The sequence below is a fragment of the Rhipicephalus microplus genome, chromosome 4, assembly GCF_043290135.1.
Source record: "Rhipicephalus microplus isolate Deutch F79 chromosome 4, USDA_Rmic, whole genome shotgun sequence".
NCBI lineage: Eukaryota > Metazoa > Arthropoda > Arachnida > Ixodida > Ixodidae > Rhipicephalus > Rhipicephalus microplus.
The window spans coordinates 29,700,439-29,720,112 of record NC_134703.1 but is presented as its reverse complement, the minus strand read 5'-3'; the positions used below and the strand labels follow the sequence as shown (position 1 = coordinate 29,720,112).

Genomic DNA, 19,674 nt, shown 5'->3' with positions numbered 1-19,674 from the left:
AGAAAATTCAGAATATACATTTTGTAGATAATGACCCAGGAATAGTATAGAAAAAATGAATTTTGTACAAAAATGTTTCTCTTCACATAGACAAAGAAAATGGAACCAAAATGCTGCTTTCTTGCTCATGCCATGCCGTGAAGCATTGCATGTTTTTTTTTTTTTTTTGCGAGGCACAAGTGTACTTGTACACTTTTTTTCAGTAAATTTTTGTTGTGTAGCGATAAGAGTCTCTTGGTGTTACAATAGAAATAGATGGATGCCCGTGATGTGAATAATCCCTCTATAAATGAGATGCCCATAAAATTCTGTATTTCAGCTAGTGATCACCTCTTTCCATGAGCCACTTTACACCGCATAGGTCGGCATTTCAATATATGCATCCAGGCATACTTTTCGGGATTTTCGTGCATATCATATTAAAAAAAGGACAATATTGCTGCAGTTCTAAAACATCTCGCACTGCTGCGTAGTCAGGGCCAAGATGTGCTCCGGGGGCCTTCTAGTTGTTAGGAGAAGCTCTGCAGCCAGCGCCAGCACACTGCGCCCCAGTGAACTGTAGACCACGCACGTAACCAGAGTGGCTATAACATTGTGCGCAAAGGTCAGAAACTATACGCACTTGCCGGAGGAAACTACTCGAGGATGTAAGCAAAACAAACCCATGAAGGGCTGTGGATGTATCAGGCTGACGCAAAACATCGTCACCATAAAACTTGAAGCTGAGATGCTCACATCCTCGAACGCTAAGCTCGTCGTCTCTCAATTCAGGTGAGGTTGCAAGATAGTTTTGAGCAGCGCATGTGTTTTTCAGCACTGATGCGTGCCCATGCGCGCTTGACGACAACATCGTAGGGGTGACTAGTGACACTAGGTGCGACCCTGTGTTTGATATAACGATGCAAGCAAAACCAAATCTGCTGGAAACTGTCATAGAAGGCTACCTCAACACTTTTAACACATGGCGTACCTTCGCAAATATTTTTTGTAGAACAAATTCTTTCCGACTCCTAGGAATAGCTTTCTATTAAACATAGGCATAAATTTCAGGCTGTCATTACTGCTTAACATAGTAAAATTGTGAAGCTGACACTTCAATTCGATATTTGGCTTGCAACGTTCTTTTCATTACAGAACTTCTATAATACTGTACCATAATCACGAGGTGCACACATTCTTGTGATGTTCGCCAGCCTAGTGCACTTTTCTAACAATACACGCACATTGGTTCGCGCAAAGGTCTGTCAAAAATCACTACGTTGCTAAAACAGGCAAATTCGAATTGATTCTGAAAGTTCGGTGCCTTGACTAACTACTAGATAGTGCTGGGTGCACGAGGAACAAATTCGATATGCCTATATCCCTCCAAAAGCGTCGATAACTCGTGATCGATTAGGATAGGCATAGTAGCGAAACAGTTAATGCTTAGAAAGCTAACACACTATTGCAAGTTCACTCAGTGAAATAAAAACCACACACAAGCTGTTATAGGAATTGTCCACAGGATTCATAATTATTTCCTATGGCTAATCACCAGCTATTTCGTCGTTGTATAATGCTTTGTTGAGGTGAAGAGTGCGCCTTTTGTTTCCGATTGTGTACAGTAGCATGCACTTGTACTTCCCATGCTTGTTCTGCATCGGGATCACGTTGTACGAAGTAGCATCGGTGCGGGCTCATCGATCCAGTGATGGCCATATTGACAATATGAGAAGACTTCAAGATTGAAAAGTTTTTTATTTTCGAGTTGCTGTGGCAAGCAATGCTTCGTGGGAAATCCAATATGATTGAGTTATGCGGCAAAAGTAGGTCAGTGAGGGACAGATTAAAGAACATTTATAACACGTGTCTGACAGCAAGTCAGACAACCTGCAGAAGGCCAGTTGTCACAGCAACACGAGATAAAATAATTTCAGTCTTCAAGTTTCACGGCATCTTCGACAGATAGGCACTGCCGCGATTGGATCAGGTTGATCGTGGCTCCCAAGTGTCTTCAGCCAAAGTATGCGCATCTTGCACCTTGGTTGCAACTTCCTGTGGAGTGTCATCATTGTACAGCGGTGGCACAGTGTCCTTTATCTTTTTTCTTGTGTTCATCGATTTATGGAATGACCCCACGAAGTCATGACCAGCTAAATGTATCAAATACGTGCTGTGTTTAGCATTAAATGTTTTCCATGTTGGAATTTTCCGAGTGTGCACAATGCTTCATTGCGACTTTGTGTGTTGTGCCGGAGAGGACTTTTATTCTACCGTCTCATATCTCATGTAGCCTTTTTAAGAAGTGCTCTCTTATGTTGGTTTTATATGGCTGGTACAATTCATTCATGTGGTGCAAATGTATTCACATTTCGCTAGCATCTATGTTTGACCGAGAGGGTAAGAGACTCTGCTTCTGAGTGTGAAATAATTTGTTCGAAACTCACCACTACCTAATAGGGACATTTTTTTTATATAAACCTGTTATAAATGTGTTTGGGGGGGAGGCTGGTTTAGCATAGTAACATATCTTCAACACATGACCCTCTTACACAGTAGGCTGAAAAACTCCAGGCAGCACTGCTGAAGTCAAAATCAACTAGTAGGCTTACCATAACATATTTTCTCATTCTTTATTAGAATTTTTTTTCTTTTCTAAAAAATTGAGACACTTTGTAAATTCCGAAGTGTGTACGGCAAAAATTTTGCTTATTGTGTCTGTTCAGTCAGAAAGGAACGCAGTGCATGTGTATCCCTTCTTGCATGAGTGGGCAAATTGTGGCCAGGCTACACGGAAGATGCATGAGCGTGGGAGCCATCCAACTAACTCAACTGCTGCAATGAGACACTTGATGAAGGAGTGTTGCCGTGCACGCTGCTGTGCCATCATGTGATGGCTGAGAGAGTGTAAGGGAGAGAGAGAGCCTAATACCTGCACTGCTCAAGCATTTTGTCCAGATGATTAACCAGTAAAGCTGAAACATGCAGCCCCAATATTCATCATGAGCTGCGATCTATTGAAGCGCCTTCTGTTGTAGCTTCTGATTTTTAATCACTATCTTTAAGAAATATGTGCTTCATTCATTGCATTTGGTGGCGTTAGCCTAAAGAATATTAAGCATGTCTGAAAGCTTTTCAGGGGTGGCGCTACATGCTGCCGCTGTTATCATACCGAGCTATGTGTTCTGACAAAAGCTAAAAAGAAGCTAGTGCAAGTGCTGACTCTCTTTGAGGTAGGGTATGCTAGCATCCAGGGCATAGATAAACGCAGCTGGTCACCGCGAGCATGAGACATTAAAGGCTTTCGTCTTAATATATCGTCCACTGTGGTAGCCTGGCTACTAAGCTTTTGATCTGTACTCATCACCGGCACAACATCAGTACACGTGAATCTATTAGAAGGGCATATATGAATCGGTTGCTTCATGTAGACTGGCATAGACAGCTACACTAGTTGTCGCTAGTATTACTTTAAACCACTTTGTTCCAAGCCATTCTTAATATTTTTTTGTTAAGTTGAGGTTCAAGCACTTTTCGAGAGCATTGCTTCAAGCTTGTGCTCAGTTCTATCTCAAACATTGGTTTGGGTATAGTTTTTAGGTCTGGTTCATTTCAACACTCTGGTTATCTTTGCCTAGCTGTTTGACTTCTAACTCCATAAATAAGCTTTAGAAGATTTTCAAAAATTTCCTGTGCTATTTCTTTTACTTTTCTCGGGGTTAGCACGTTGTGCCAATAATGCGGCTTTTAAATTTGTGAGCCACATTTAGATTACCGATGTTGGTCATGCTTCTACACCATGAAGCAAATGGTGCAAACATTTGGAATCTCTAATGAAACGGTGCACTACTTCTGGCGCACTGCCACAATTTTAGGTCATAGGGCCTTATTTGTGATGTGGTGCCGCACTTTCTGGGAGTAAGGGCTGGAAAAGAAATTTTAAAATTAGGAAGCGAATGAGTGTGACTCTATGGGAAGTTAACAGTATTGACATTTCAGAGAATAATAACCAGAAAAGTATGACAGATAGCAATGCATTAATGAAAGTTACTGGAAAAAAATTTCATTTGGGAGTCCAGTTATCTACTGGTTTCCGGTTAGATTTGCTGTTTTTGTGTTTTATACTTTTCATGTTCTTGCCATGAGAGAGTGCTGAGTATTAATTACTGTGCTGACAATATTTACAATATTGACTATAGTAGAGAGAGAGAAAAATAAAAGTACGAGACAGGGAGGTTAACCTATATGAACTGGTTTGCTACCCTGTATGGGGGTGGGGAAAAGGGTCGGAAAGAGGATGGATATAGAGAGATATAAAATAAATTAGAAAAAAAACACATGCGCACACATTCAAGGAGTTCCGATCACAGTTGTTTGGACAGGCCGGTTGAACGCAAGAAGCGCAAGAGCGCCTTTACAGCCTTCTTATGCGACATAAAGTCCTGTCGGCAGCGCAGGATTCTTTCTTCCGAAAGAAACTGGTTGTCCAGTTCATCTAGTGCATTGCAGAGTGACTGTCTCTGCGAGCAGTATTGTTAGCCTTCACAAAGAATGTGCCAAGTTGTTTCACCACTGCCACAATGGTCGCATGCAGCAGTGTCAGCCATTCCTGTGCGGAACGCGTACGCATTGGTAAATGCGACGCCCAATCATAATCTGCACAGCATAGTAGCGTCTCGTCGGCGTAATTTCGGAGGAATTCGAAGACTGAGAGTTGGGTCTAGAGCACCTAACCGTGCATGGATGGAATGTGACTCGTTCCATTGTGACGTGGTGCGCTTGCGAGCAAGCATGCGGAGTTTCCGTGCAGCGTCAGTACTGGAAAGCGGAATTGATATTTGATCGCTTTCAGTATTGGCAGTATGGGCAGCTCGATCGGCCCGTTCATTGCCAATTATTCCGCAATGACTTGGAAGCCATTGAAAGGCTATTTCATGTCCTTTCTCAATGAATTGGTGAGTCTTTTCTGCAATCTCAAATACCAGCTGTTTGTATGGGCCGTGGCGTAAAGGTTATAGAAGGGATTGCAGTGCTGCCTTTGAGTCACTGAAAATTGTCCATTTTTGTGGCTGTTGATCAGTGATGAATTGCAATGTGGCACGAAGAGCTGTGAGCTCTGCTCCTGTTGATTTCGTTAGGTGGGAGGTCTTGAATTTTCTCGTCGTGTCTTTCATTGGTATAACAGATGATGCCGCTGAACTCTTCTGTAAAACAGAGCCGTCGGTGTATACGTGTACACAGCCTTGATACGTCTCGTATAACGAGAGCAGAGCAAGCTGTCTAAGAGAAGGTGACGACATATCTGCTTTTTCCTGGATGCCAGGTATAGTTAGCCTGGCCTGAGTCAGGCACTAGGGAGGAGTCGAAGGCCTGGCGGCGGGTGGGAAGCATGTTGGCAAAGAATCGCGAAATTTGGTGACCGTTTGGCAAAATGACGAACGTGGTCTGTCTGCTGGTAAAAAGGCTAGGTGGTGGCAGGGTGTCCGAGCAATATGCCTTATATGTGTCCTGAGTGCCTCAACGTCGATGTGTCGTAATGAGGTGGTCAACGGTGATAGATATAGTGGCCATTGTCGACGCACTACGAGGCAAGCCGAGGCAAATCCGGAGTGCCTGGGACTGAACACTCTGTAGCGTTCAAAGGCTTGTTTTGCTTGCATAATTCAATGCCGGTAAACTGTACCGCAGGAAACCGAGAAAAAGTACTCTGCACAGCTGTAGCATTGCACTGGGAGACATTCCCCAAGTCTTTCCTGCAAAGAAAGTATATTAGATGTCCATTAACCCTTTCTTCATGTAAGAAACGTGATTGCTCCATGATAGATTCCCGTCAATTATGACGCCCAAAAACATGTGCGATCGAACGTATGGTACAGTTTGACTATTGATTCTTATAGTTTACTTATCCACAGGCTTTCTAGTAAAAGCTACGAGGGTTCATTTCTTGGAAGAAATTTTCAAGCCTCGAGTTCGGAGGTAGCGTAATGTTTCAGTGGCAGCTTTTTGAATTCTCTCTCGTAACGGCAGGCGTGTTACAGCCGATGCCCAAACGCAGATATCATCTGTGTACATTGATAGCCTGACTGTGCTTGGCAGATGCTCAGTGAGAGCAATTAACGTCAGATTGAACAGCACAGGGCTGAGTACGCCACCCTGGGGGACGCCACGGTGGCTGTAATGTGGAGAGGTTGGACCGTCTTCAGTGCTCACAAAGAAGGATCGCATTGACAAATTACTACGTATCCAGCGATACATCCGACCACCTACTCCTATATCTTCGAGAGCGGTGAGAAAAGCTTCATGCGTAACGTTGTCATATGCCCCTTTGACGTCTAGGAACAAAGATGCGCAGAGACGCTTACGGCCTCTCTCGTGTTGGACGTAAGTGACCAGGTCGACTACGTTGTCAATCGATGCTTGACCACGCCGAAATCCTGCCATGGCATCTGGGTAGATGTTGTTACATTCCAAGAACCACTCCAGGCGTCCCAGGATCATCCTCTTCATAACTTTGACTACACAACTGGCCAATGCGATCGGACGATGAGAGCTCCAACGGTGACTTGCCTGGCTTCAGAAGCGGGACTAGGTGACTTGTCTTCCAGCTTGTCAGGAGCGTTCCATCTTGCCAGGATTTGTTGTACAACTCCAAAAGGAGGATTCTCAAGCGTTCACCCAGATGACACAAGGCCCTATAAGAAATTGTATCGGGCCCTGGTGCCGACGTGTGTCCCCACAAAGCTAGTGCTGCTGTGAGCTCCACGATGGAAAAAGGCATATCTATGCGGGAATCCAGTGTTTGTGGACAGTTAGTCGAGGGCAGTAGGCTACTGGGCTCTGCGAGTGGCCCAGATACTCTGGCACAGAAGTCTTCTGCCACGTCAATGCCGCGTCTCTGTTCAGAAAGTGTGAGAGCCCTGAATGGTGAGCACTGAGTGGGTTTTGTGCTTGACTATAGTAAGTTTTGTTTCTGCTTATTAGAGTTGAGTCACTTGGATAGGATCGGATTGCAAGGATTAAGCTTGGTTGATGACTGTAAGGTGACACAACCACATAAATTTACTTTCTTAACTAAAAATTTCTGCATTATATGCATGAATTGTGACTCTCAGCTGTTGAGCATAATAAGCTTGAGAAATTTGTTACTGCCAACATCTTTAAGTAGCACGGATATGCGAGGCTGCCAAACTTTGGCTACATTGGGGTTTACATGCTTATGCACGATAAAGTGTAGTGTGCACAACACACCTTAGCATCCCTAGTTGGTGGCTACACTTGGTTCTGTAGATCTAGAATAATGCTGGTCACATTGACAAAAATTGTGTACCTCATTGTAATGTTACTGCATAGTTAAAGTGGTTTGACTTGCCCCACTTCCAGTTTGTGCCGCGTGTTCTCTCCTTCCCCTGGGCAGATGGGAAAGATAGAACACTGAATTAGAAGGTGTGAAAGCATTCATTATGACCTAAGCTTGGTTCATAACTGTTTGGTGATGCAACCACATAAATTTGCTTTCTTAACTGCAGATTGCTGCGCAATAAGCATAATTTGTGAACTTCAAAAAAAAGCTGGCTATTGGGCGAGTTGGTGCTTTGACATGGAAGCCATCGTGAGGGCGCGACAAAACACAAAACATAGAAAGTTGTGTTTTGTTGCGCCCTCACAATGGTTTCTATGCCATAATTTTTTACTTACAGGTGTTCATTCTAATGGCATGCTTTAAAATAGGTGTGCTGTGTGTACATTTTCAGGAACCAACTCCATGTGCTTCTTGAATTCGAGCAACTGCAAACAGATATTAGCCTTTTTATGTGTATAGGATTTGAAAATCTTCTCAATGAGTGTACAGTGTCATGTGAATATGTATGCACAAAAATATCTTGTTAAGTATGGAGAGCCACCAAATAATGAGCTCATTTAAGCCATTGGTTAAACACCATGGTACGAACTTGTAGGCCCAGCGTCAAGCTATATGGTACATTCGGGTGGTCAAGAGCGCTCTGACAGTGTTTGAGGGTGGTAAATTCAACAGCTTCAAGGCTCTACAACGATAATAAGAAGGTATGTAAGACATGTCCTCCTTCCTTAATGTTTATTGGGCTGAATATTGTAGCATTAATTCTTCATTGCCATTTTATGTAAATTTTTCAGAGCCTCTGGAGTGCTCGAGAACAATCATCCAAATATACCATCAGTTTCCCCGCTGTCTCCATTCATGGTCCTTTTCTGTATTTCTATTAGCTTTCGGCCTATACTGATGGATGCTAACTCGGACATATTTGAGGCAGAGGAGCAGTGATCAGTACGCACTAGGAATACTTGACAAAGGTCCTTTTACTTTTAATAAATATGCCAGTGCCAGCGCAGTTGCATTCAACAGGATCACGAACACTTTTCACTCACGGTACCACAACAGTTCGTGGAATTTCAGTCTCAAAAGGTGGTTGCTATGTCTTCAGTGTCCCTCCATTACCTCCATTCACGAGAGGTAGCTGCACGTGTCAGCTACTTTGTGAGGAGTGTCTCTTTGCTGAGGGAGTTGGTCTGAGCACTGAAACTGTGTGTAGCTCTCACGGTACTCTTTAAGTAGCCTCCTTGAAAAGCCTTCATTGTTTGTTCACTGGACCTTCCCAAGGACATATACCGTGCAACACCGAGCCCCCGTTGCGTTTGTACAACCTATGGCACTACAGTTACACACCGCATGACCAAGTAGCGTCCACCTGCTACCGTTTCCCGCTTTCTTGTAAATAGAAAGCATTGAAATTGTTTCGCTTTGGTTTAGTCAAGCCCCTCTAGAGTTCACGAACACGCCAAGCTTGAGGTGATGGCGTGTTTACAGGATGACGTGAATGTGAGGGACGTTGAGAGTTTGTAAACGGCAGCAAGCAAACTGGAGGTTGAAGGCTTTTGCAAGGTGGCGCTAAAGAGCACAGGAGTGGCCAATCACAGATGCACGGCTGGCAGTTGCGCATCGCTCGCGCTTGAACGCGCGTGGTCTCTGGAGATGTTGCTTCGCAGAGTCGCAGTGGTGTGGCTCTTGTCGGCAGCGCGTCACGTTGGCACTTGCGCAGTTGGCCGGCAGCCCCGCATCGAAAAGTCTGCCTGTTGCTGGATTACGGGCCGGCGCTGCTGCCGCTGCGAGTGATGTTCCTAACGCGTTCCTTCTGCGCCATGTCTTGTGGCGGCGGTCAGCTGCTCAGCGAGCACCCTTTACCCTGGAGCAGTGGCAGGCACGGGCTCTTTGCCTCCTTGGCGAGCGCGAGACACGAATGCCCCGCGTAGTCTTGTGCCTCCGTGCTGGCGCCGTGCGATACGAGCTGCTTGACTAGGTGCTCGCGCTGCAGGGCGATGGCGTGGTATAGCGGCGTCCTCCCACTCCTGCCGTCCTGCACACGCAAGAAAGAAGCTTGTCAGGCGTTAAAAAAAAGCTAAATCAGTTTGGTTGACAAATTGTTATTCGAAAATTCTGATTGATTTGTAGGGTTTAAGGTCCCAAAACCACGCTATGATTATGAGAGACGCCGAAGTGGAGGGCTCCGGAAATTTCGACCAGTTGGTGTTCTTTAACGTGCACCCGAATCTGAGCACACGGGCCCACAACATTTCCGCCTCCATCGGAAATGCAGCCGCCGCAGCCGGGATTCGATCCTGCGACTTGCGGGTCAGCAACCGAGTACCCCAGCCACTAGACCACCGCGGCGGGGCACTTTGAAAATTCTATTGTGTAATCATAGCCTCACTATGAGAATAGAAAATGAAGGTCGCAGTTTAATATTTACATGCGCGCATGCACTCGAGCACCTAAAAGTCAGTGCGACGTCGCGGATTTCAGTTTTCTATATGAGTATTCCAGACACATTGTGCCGTCGCTGTGAGGTTCTGTGTAAATTACAAGGACGATAACATCTCTCTGTGCGTGGTATGGTGTGCAAGGGTTGCAAACGATCGCTACTTACGGTAAGTGGAGAGGGAGCTGGTCGTGTGAGAGGCCTCAGGGGAAGGGGAGATAAGCCACTCAGGGCAGGTAGTGTTACTGCGTACTGTGATGGGTCGCACGTGCCTTATCTTGACAGGGATCAGCAGACAGCTCATACTTTTGTATGCGCCATGTATTCATCGCTTACGTCGTAATATGTTTGTACCCTTATGGAGGAAAACAATTTTGTTTTTGCGTGGTACGTGTAGTGCTTAAAAGACCATGAAATGAAGTGTATTGCAGTAACATTCAAGTTTTGTGACCATAGTACCCTACATGACGAGGCGCTCGTTGTGACCTCGCAAGAACATGGTTGTGCACTCTCGAACGTGCACGTGCTTTGCGTGTTTCGGCGCTGGCTCTATCCAAATACTGCTGCGCGACTGGCGAAGAATTGGGTAGATTCCGCTGCAGCACTAATTGCAACTTTGTCATAAGGAGGATATGCTGTAATGATTACTCCGTTGTCTCTATCACTCACCACTCTGCATTTTATGGTGAACAGGCATAACCCGCTATTGGGGCGAGGTGGTGGTCGCATGGAAACGAGGTATAGCCGCACAAGCTGGTAGGTATCCATGTTGAAAGACAGGGTGTGCAATCACGTGGAGCACAAGAGAGAAGCGAAGACACACACCAAAGTGGTTGTGTTATCTTGATTTATCTCGTGTCCGTGTTCTCACGCCGTGTCGCTTTCACGTGACCGCATAGTTTAATGCGGAGACAACGGGTCAAATCCTGATGTACTTACAGGAACATTTATATCACAGTTGGCCTTGATTAGTAGGCTGACCGCTTCTGGCTTGTTGAGGAGTACCGCCAAATGGAGCGGAGAGTAACCTGCGAACAGCAAAACAAAGTTTGTTGAAATGCAGCTCTTAACACTTGCGCGTCAAAATGCGCCGTGGATTCTACTTGGCTTTGAAGCTGTAGCTAATATATGCGTGCATTATCGTACGTGCCCTGTGTAATTAGACGAACGTTCGTCAGGGTTCGTTCAGCAATAGAATCGCGGGTTTAGTGTTTTACAGTGAGCTGTGAGAAACGCCCTGCATGCAGCGCTCGGGAATCAAGCCCGCGTCCTTAACAGCGTGACGTCGTGGTCACCAAGCCACCGCCGCAAAAACAGAACTTGAACTTTGAACTTCGTACCAAGTCGATAGAGTTTCAACCCCACCCCCCTCTCCGAAAATTTTCAATTGTGCTTGTGTATATACCCTTCAACCCTCTTGAAAAAGTGCATACTTATTTATATGTTTCGTTGCATGCACACGCACGCACACAAACGCGCACACAGTAGATTGGACCAGCGCGCGCTATTATCGCCGAATGTGCTCGTTTTCGTCGTGACACCTGTCGAGCAAAATGAGTTAAATGGGCCCTGAAACACATTTTAAAGTAGCCATAGAATGAATTCACTAGAAGAGCTTATTGCCTCACAAATTCAACGCCGCAAAAATTTTAAGAATCCGTCCAGTGCGAGTGGGGTTACAAAGGTTCGTCGCATGCTGCAATTGCATTATCTCTTCTCTCGTCCCGACGAAAGCGCTGGAAGCTAAGCAGGGAGGGGTGGCAGGGCAAAGAAACTACAGCGCCTCGTGACCTTGTGCACTTTTTTTTCTTCGAATGCGCGGCTTTTTCAGTGTGATCGCGCACGCACGCGTGGACAAGTAGCGGCCTCCCGTGGCTATCTTGGTAACTTGATTTTTCGGTCACAGACGCACAGACGATTTTTCGCTCACAACCAATGGGGCTGACGCTGGCGGCGGGTTCTCTGCGACACGACCTCTTTAACGCTATCGCGTTAAAAAGTTTGTTTACGCCTCTGCTGTGCAGCTATCACGCGCCGCGTCCTTGACCAAGCTGGCTTGGCTTTCCTGCCGCTCCAGGAGGGATGCTACATCGGCAAGGCGGCAAAGCACGCTTGCTCCGTCGGCTGCTCAGGACGCGTTCTGTTCCGTTTCGCACTTTCACTCACGCGCCAAATCTCAGAAAGATAATCCCAGAAAGTAATATTCTGCACGGGCAATTTTCTCCTGGGCAACCCTTTACTGTCATGAATTTTTATACGCGGGACATCACTTGTACACGTAGCTAAGTTTTAAATAAGCCACCGCAGTGACTACGGGTTTATGGTGCGACTGACCTTAAATACGTGGTTTCGATGCCAGTCGTGGTGGCTGCGTTTGAATGTGTACTGTACGCTAGAGGCTTATGTGTTATATGTTGCCAGGGCATGATAAAGAAACCCAACAAATCGAAATTAATTGGAGCCCTCCGCTACGGCATCTCTCATTGAGTCCTTTGGAGCGTTGAAGCCCATTAAGCAATCTCAGTTTTAAAGTGTGACTTATCACAGATCGTTCATGAATACAACAGAGGTGTTCCAAGAAATGCGTATTTTTTTTTCGTTTGTCTACATTACACCTGTTCTTCTGTGTGCTTGTGCGAAAGGACGCACCTTATTTTGCGTTTTCATCGAGTGGCGACGCGACGTTTTTAGGACGATATAGAGGCGCCATGTATATGACACGTGTGCTTTTCGGACTTCTCCTAACATATCGTGTGTCTTTAGTGAAAGTCGGTATCAAATTTAAGTTGCCGCTTATTGGCAGGGTCAGCCGCGCAAGTTCTTTGCAGCGAAAGCCCTCCCCCCCCCCCCCTAAAATGCAATTTCCTGCCCAAACAACCTTATGAACAGATGTAGCGGGGCAGTACGATGTGCGCACGCGGCTATGACAGAGATGGCTTCCTAATGAAAAAGTTTATTGCCGAGTCGTTGCACCCGATCTGCAATTTATTTTTTTTTACAATCTTTCGTTTAACCTTTCGTCGTCTACGTTTGCCTGTGAAGCCAGTAACGCAGCGGTGTCAGCTGCTACATTCCCGACTTCTTAATGTACCTTAATCCGTCCGCGTCTCGCCACCGTTTAGTGAATACGAGTGCACCTGTAACGCCGGCTGTACAGCAGCAGTTGTTAGTAGCGTGATATTCCAACATTTTTCTTTCAGATAAGCGGAGCACTCTCGGGACACTACAGCACTGTGTAGCTAAAGGGCTACTGACGTCAATTTTCGGAGGTGAGTTTACCTTCTGCCATACTGAGAGGCGGCTCTGAGCATGCGTCAGATTTGTGAATGCTGCTAAGATATTTTATTTTTGACATTAAAGTCAATTCTCCCGCACCTACTGACCGACACTATCGTCACGCCAGGCTACAGTGTCAGTTCTGGTAATTTCACGCACCAATATGTTTGGCTATATATAGTTACGATGACGTCCGGTGCCAAAAACGTTAAATAATGGCCGCTTGTGCGTCGCCAACGAAGCCAAGGATTGGAGCCGGCCGCGCAAACGTCATGATATTTAGGGTGACCATGGGACAAGGAGCTTGTATTGTGCTATGACGTGAGAGTACAATATTAACCGAAACTAGATTTAAAAATATACTGCATTTACGCCTTCAGGGTTCACTCACGCTTACCAATACATTTTGTAGACTTCTGAACGTTATAAATCTTCAACTGAAACTTTTAGTGCGTTTTTACCCCTTGAACAGCGCTGTGCCTAAAGTTGACTTTGATCTCAGAGTCACTATGGAGCCATCGGCTCAAGCACATTTCTGTTCAGGCACGTTGCCATTACGCGAAAGCTACAAGACTAGGGGTTTGCCATCTGCTCACCGTCGAAGTCCGGCGCATCAACGATCTTGGCCGCTAGCCGGTGCGCCAGCACGAGCCGCATGCAACCCAGGCTGGGATACTTAAGCGCCAGGTGGAGCGCCGTGTTGCCGTTGCGATCCCTGAGCAGCACCGAGGCACCCTCGCTCAGCAGCACCTCGACGGCAGGCTCGTTGCCCACAATCAGCGCCAGGTGCAAAGGCGTCTGTTGGAAACAAAGGGCACGTTTCAGCATGACGCCCTAGGTGCTGCTTTTATATGGGTGCATTCTATAGTACCGCCCTCCTGGGCTGTGAATGCTGCCACCTTGAGTCCAATAATTAATAGTAGCAACAAAGCGGTCTACAAGGCGGTCTTCTTTTCTATTCATGGGCACTGCCATCTTCGCATTTTGTATGACTTCTCAGTTTTTTTTTGTCGTAGCATCAAATCAATGAAGTGCTGAAACACCGAGCGCATTCGCACAATTGCTGTCGTGCTTATGAATCTAGTATCATTAAGTCTTCGTCACATATAAAAAATGGCAGCATTGGCAGGCTAACGTGGCGGCGGTGGACACGTCTGTAAAAGATGGAACTCAGCTATAGACCATAAGCTCGCACGTTTACCTTATTCAGAATTGAGGTTTTAAGATAAAATGTGGAATTCATTTAGGGGTAACCAGCATTTTATGTTGTTCTTGCTTTTCTTTACTGAATAACGGGCGTTGCTTCGACTTCGAATTAGCAAACATGACCAGGAGGGGACGCAGTATAAGGACATTTTGCCACTCAATATCTCAGTTTTAGGCAAATTTATGCTGCTTCATCGCTCATATATGTGCGCAGTTTCCATTTAATCTATTCAAGTTTTCCCAATTTTCGCCTCTGTCGCCATACCAGCAACAGTATAGTAATAACAGACGCATTGTCGTTACAGTTCTATCTTCGAATGTCAGCCTGCTTCGTACCCTGCTGAGCTTCTGCCTTTAAGCAAGGTTCCATGAGCGCCACTCATTTATTGATAATCGAAGCGAAGTAATGTTCTGTTGGTATACAGCTCTGAATTAAAATCGAAGGCTGTGCTAGCATTCTAGCCCGCTCACAATATAGTCTCACTAATTAAGCACCCGAATTCTTACGTTCGCGGCGTGAGAAAGGTTCGAAGAGTTATTTGCGATGGCCGAACAACCCACACTAAAGTTAAACTCAGGTATTTTGTCGTCATTTATTATCCCGCCCTGGCATAATACCCACTTCGTTCTTCCTCACGTATACAAGTGCAAGTCATCTTCACTGTGGCGTCAAAAGTTGGTCGCTTGAAAGTCTACAGGAACTCGTTTGGCGAGGGCAGCTCTTTTGTACTGCAGTAGTAAGCATAGTTTAAATCATTAATTAGAAGGAATTATTGGGACCGCAGCACTGAAGGGGCGAAAACTAGGAACACTATAGTTCGGGCGCCAACTTTGAACTGTTGAACCAGTGTTGAAAAAGTGTTCAACTGTTGAACCCAATAGTGTTGAACCCAATAATGTAGGCAGCTAGCTGTTAACCTCCCTGCCTTTCTTCATACCACATATCTCTCTCGCTCTGGGCGCTGCCTCCGCACCCAACGGAAGCGCGTTCGTTCACCGTGACCTGGCGCCGTTGGTGTGCCGGCCTCGATCTCACTTACACCATGGCGTCCCTTCTGTCTCTGTCAGCATTTTGCTCCAGCTGCTGCTGCTGCGAGGGTCAACAATCGCTGGCGTGGCGGGAAAGCCCCATTGTCGGGGCCGGCAGAGGACGCTCCGCCTCTCACCCGCCTACGGAGCACCGTAGGCTATCGTTGTTTTTCTTCTTTTTTCCGTTCTTTGTTTCGCGAGTTATGCTCGAGCATCGAGCGCTCTTCAGCACGCGTTCTCTTTTTGGCGGGTCGTGCGCGTTTGCCGGCGCTGCGCACAAAAAGGAGATGAACCGCGCCGCCGCCCGGAATTTCGATCGTCGTTGCCAGGAACGCCGGGCGGGGGGAAAAACCCCGGGACGGTTCCACCGGCTGCTCTTTTTTCACAAAAGAGCTCCAATGATGGCGCACGCGGAGAGACACGAAGACTAGAGGGCGAGTGACTTTTTTACTCGTCTTCCACTCCCCCTTCACCATACTCCCACCTTAATGGCAACTTCACATCGACAGGAAATGACCTGGGCTTTACCGGCGGACTCATATTTCGCGTTGTGATACCACAAAATGCGCGCCTGCCATTTGCACACCTCATAGAGCGTTACCAGTGTCACTCGTTTTGCCTGGGTAGGCTGGAGTAGTGATTCCCGAAGGAAGGGAAAAGGGACCTTATTTCTGTCTGTCATGGCGACACGGCGCAGTGCCCTGGAGCTGTGCCCAGTCGTCCACCGCCAGCAATCTGGACTCGTCCTCGCTACCCGTCCTCGCCGTATTTTCTCCACCTTTTCCTCGTGACGACTCCCCATTACTCATCTTGCCTTCTTTACTCATGGATTAGCTGAAGCGCTCCGCCTCATGTCCTCTATCGAGTCGTAGGCATAGTTGGTACATCCAGAAGGAAGGAAGGAAGGAACAAGGGGGAAAGAAAATGTAGGGATGTTAACCAGTCTAGAATAACCAGCGCCAACGGCTCGGACAAAGAGCGGATTGTAATATACCGTTGACCTCTTCTGTTCTCTCTCTGTCGAGCTCACTCGCATCGTGTCTTTGCATTGCACCCGCCTGAGCGCACCGCAGAATCACCCGCCTTCCGTGCGGCGGCCAGTCTTCCTCTGAGATTTTCGCGCTGGTCATTGCTCTAAGAATAATTTATTCGTTAATCTTCGCATATTCCACTGCTTCTTCGCCTCCTTACCACGTCTTTCTTTTGCATCAGACTCTCTTCACCGCTTTTGTTTGTCACGTTCCTCCTTGTCAGCAACCGCGTGCCTGCGCTTTGAGTGTGCGCCTGGGAAAACCGACCATTGCGTATAAAGCAGTCGATCGCACGCGTGGCTACATTGTCGATCAAGATAAGGAGGCAAAACCTCCTCTTCCGAGTGCTTCGGCCTCACGAGGCACGGGGCGGAGTCGGGTGAGAGTGAGAGATGAGCTGCCACCCCGCTGACTGTGCTGCGGCTGGGCAAACACTGGCCGCTTCCTCGCTGGGTTTTTACCCTTCCCAACTTCTCTTGACCCACGGCAGCACTCGCTCGCAACTCTTCGCTGTAATGGGGGTCTGTGTCGCTGTTAATCATAAAGCGGTTCCGGTCTGCCGGTTACGAGCGACCAAGTGAATGCTGTCGCTGACCGTAACCTTGAAGGCACGATGTTATTTAAGCGGCATTGAAAAAGCAGCGTTCGTCGAAGGGTCAGTCCCACGGTGCAGTGGAGACGGAGAATGACTGTAGAGCTTGTAAAGGTAGTCTGACGAAAGGGAAAAAAAAATTAATGCTTGTCGCCTTATCAATCATTCGCAAGCCTTCACGGAAGAAGCATACCGTGTGAATGTAATTACGTGCCTGAGAAATCTGACAAAAGAAATAAAGAAGTGGAGGGGTGATTAGAGGAGAAGTTGTTGAGTGAATCTTTGTATTCGTGACATACACCCACGCTGGGGGCATTGACCAAGAACCGGGCAGTTTTAACAGGAATCATTAAGTTATGAGTTTTTATTTTGTTATTAGAAACCTGGCGTGCTTCTTTTTCTTTGTAGTAATTAAAAGTTCAACACCTGCTCGCAAGATAACGCATTCGTATGATGTTCAGTTTTAGCTTCAACGTTTGCTATCGCAGCCTTAGTAACGATAGTGTCATTTCGTGATCCCGTGGATGACCGTATAATACACTTCTTTTCTTTTAATATCGGCCATGATAAGTGACGTGACAGGTGTTTCCGCAGGCAAGGATGCTTGGCGCTGAGCGTGACTCGGGCACGGCAAGATGACGGGCCATTGGTAAACCAGCACTCACCGTCCACTTAACGTTTTCGAGTTCTAAGCAGTGACCGAAACGCCAACGAGCAGTTTTCACAAGCGCAACGACGTGTGTCAGTTACCTTTAAACTTGAAACACCATCATCGCGTTGTGAACAACAAGAGTGTGAAACTTCAGTAACTCGCTGTATGTTCTGTCCCAACTCTTGGAATTAACTTCGTTGGAAAAGCCAATAATGTTTGGCGCTCATAACTTCGTGACACATGTTCACTGTATTTTAGCGATCGTACGTTTGACCCGATTAGAAGGACGCTCATCAAGCAGTCGCGTGCAGAAGTTGAATACCTTTCAGTGACAAATTCGAAGTGATAGACAAGAGGAAAATATCGTGGTTCAAACGCTAAAACGAATTCTGTAAAGCTAACGCAGTTTGTGACATTAACTTACGGAAGCAAAGCCTGCAAGCGAGTGCAACTCCTTTCGCGCAAATTCCCTGTTCTCAACTTTGCATAGGAGAGGACCAGTGATAGGTCGGGGCATGGGCCCTTTCGACCAATCACGATAATACGGGATTCTTACTACTTTCTCGTGCCGCAAACCTGCAGGTGCCAGCTTTGGCTTTCGGAATTTCCTTGTTAGATATAAAGCGAGGTAAAAAGCACCTTGATTCCGGAACTTGAAGAGTCTCTTTGTGTGCACGGCACTCTTATAAGCTCGTCGCATGCAGAGATGCTGTCGCAATCTCTCACGTAATTTTGCAAGGGTTCTTCTTTAACTCTGCTTGTTCAAACTAAAAAAAACACAACTAGAACGTGTGCTGGCTGGCTAAACTGACTTCACATTGAGGCTCCCATTATTTTCCGGCTTTCTTTTTCCTCCGTTGCGTAGGCATCTGTTGAGGGCGGCGTTTTCTCCCGAAGGGTTGCGTGACTGTCCTGTCAACGCGGAGGTCCCGATGAGGCCACCAAGTGGTGCGCGACCGTTTTAATGCGCCGCACGCTTGCCTGTGTATATTCATGAACTATGTGTTCGAAATTCTTAAAACGGTTGCGATACTTTCGATTTTCACAGCATTTTATCACCGTCTATTCTGCGCAGCTTTTGCGAGTTTCCAGTTAAAATTTTCATTTAATGACCTATCACACTGACGCTGCACGTATTACGTGTTCTTTCTTTCTTTCTTTCTTTCTTTCTTTCTTTCTTTCTTTCTTTCTTTCTTCCTTCCTGCTTTGTTTCTTCTTTCTTTCCTTCTTTCTTTCTTTTTTCCTTCCTGCTTTGTTTCTTCTTTTTTGTTTCTTTCTTCCTTCCTTCCTTCCTTCCTTCCTTCCTTCCTTCCTTCCTTCCTTCCTTCCTTCCTTTCTTTCTTTCTTTCCTTTTTTCTTTCTTTCTTTGTTTCTTTCTTTCTTTCATCTGTCTGTCTGTCTATCTGTCTTTCCTTCCTTCCTTCCTTCCTTCCTTCCTTCCTTCCTTCCTTCCTTCCTTCCTTCCTTCCTTCCTTCCTTCCTTCCTTCTTTCTTTCTTTTTTCTCTCTGTCTTTCTTTTTGTTTTTGAAACGGAATCCGAAAACGTGCCACGTCTTTCTGTGACTTCTTAGAAAACGAGGTATTGAGATACAATTGTCCTCTTCATCGATGGCGAAGCATATACATAAGGGCAAGGAGAGTCGTTTCCTTTTTTTAACCAGCTTTCTTACTGCATGCACACGCACTAAACTCGTAACGTCCATTGCAATGCATTGACAAACGCATTCCACAATATGCAACTAATTGTACTGACAAGTACTGGCGGACCCACGTGATTGTGATTACACAGAGTTTTAAGGCACTGTTGTCAGTCGACTTTGCGTTCCCACTGCTTGCGCCGACATAGTAAAGTTAACCTCCCATGACTAGCTTACATTCTCGCTTTCTCTCTCCCTGCTTGCGCCATGGCGGCAGTGCACAAGCACCAAAACGGAAGCGCTCGGCTTGCTTCACACGCAGTGTTCACCGCTCACGGTGCATTCTTGGCGATTCGTTCTACAGAGCGCCTGCTGTATATCGCATGGGTGACAGGGGGTGCATTGTTCAGCGGCTGCTGTCGTTTACGTAATAACGCGAGGAATATTTATTATGCGCTGACAATGGGAACGCTCCTCACCT

General features: G+C 46.3%; 1 protein-coding gene across 1 annotated transcript in view; it reads right to left on the bottom strand.

Annotated features, from left to right (window-relative positions):
* Nucleotides 1-8,295: 8,295 nt before the first annotated feature.
* Nucleotides 8,296-19,674, bottom strand: part of LOC119171808 (B-cell lymphoma 3 protein-like) — a 31,534-nt gene continuing 20,155 nt past the window's right edge. Inside the window, exons 2-5 of the mRNA XM_037422658.2 lie at nucleotides 19,673-19,674; nucleotides 13,643-13,844; nucleotides 10,710-10,798; nucleotides 8,296-9,368 (exon numbers count right to left, since the gene is read on the bottom strand). The exon at nucleotides 19,673-19,674 is cut by the window's right edge and continues 107 nt beyond it. Of these exons, the coding sequence (XP_037278555.2) occupies nucleotides 9,171-9,368; nucleotides 10,710-10,798; nucleotides 13,643-13,844; nucleotides 19,673-19,674 (491 nt within the window). The 3' untranslated portion in view covers nucleotides 8,296-9,170. The remainder of the gene's footprint in view (nucleotides 9,369-10,709; nucleotides 10,799-13,642; nucleotides 13,845-19,672) is intronic.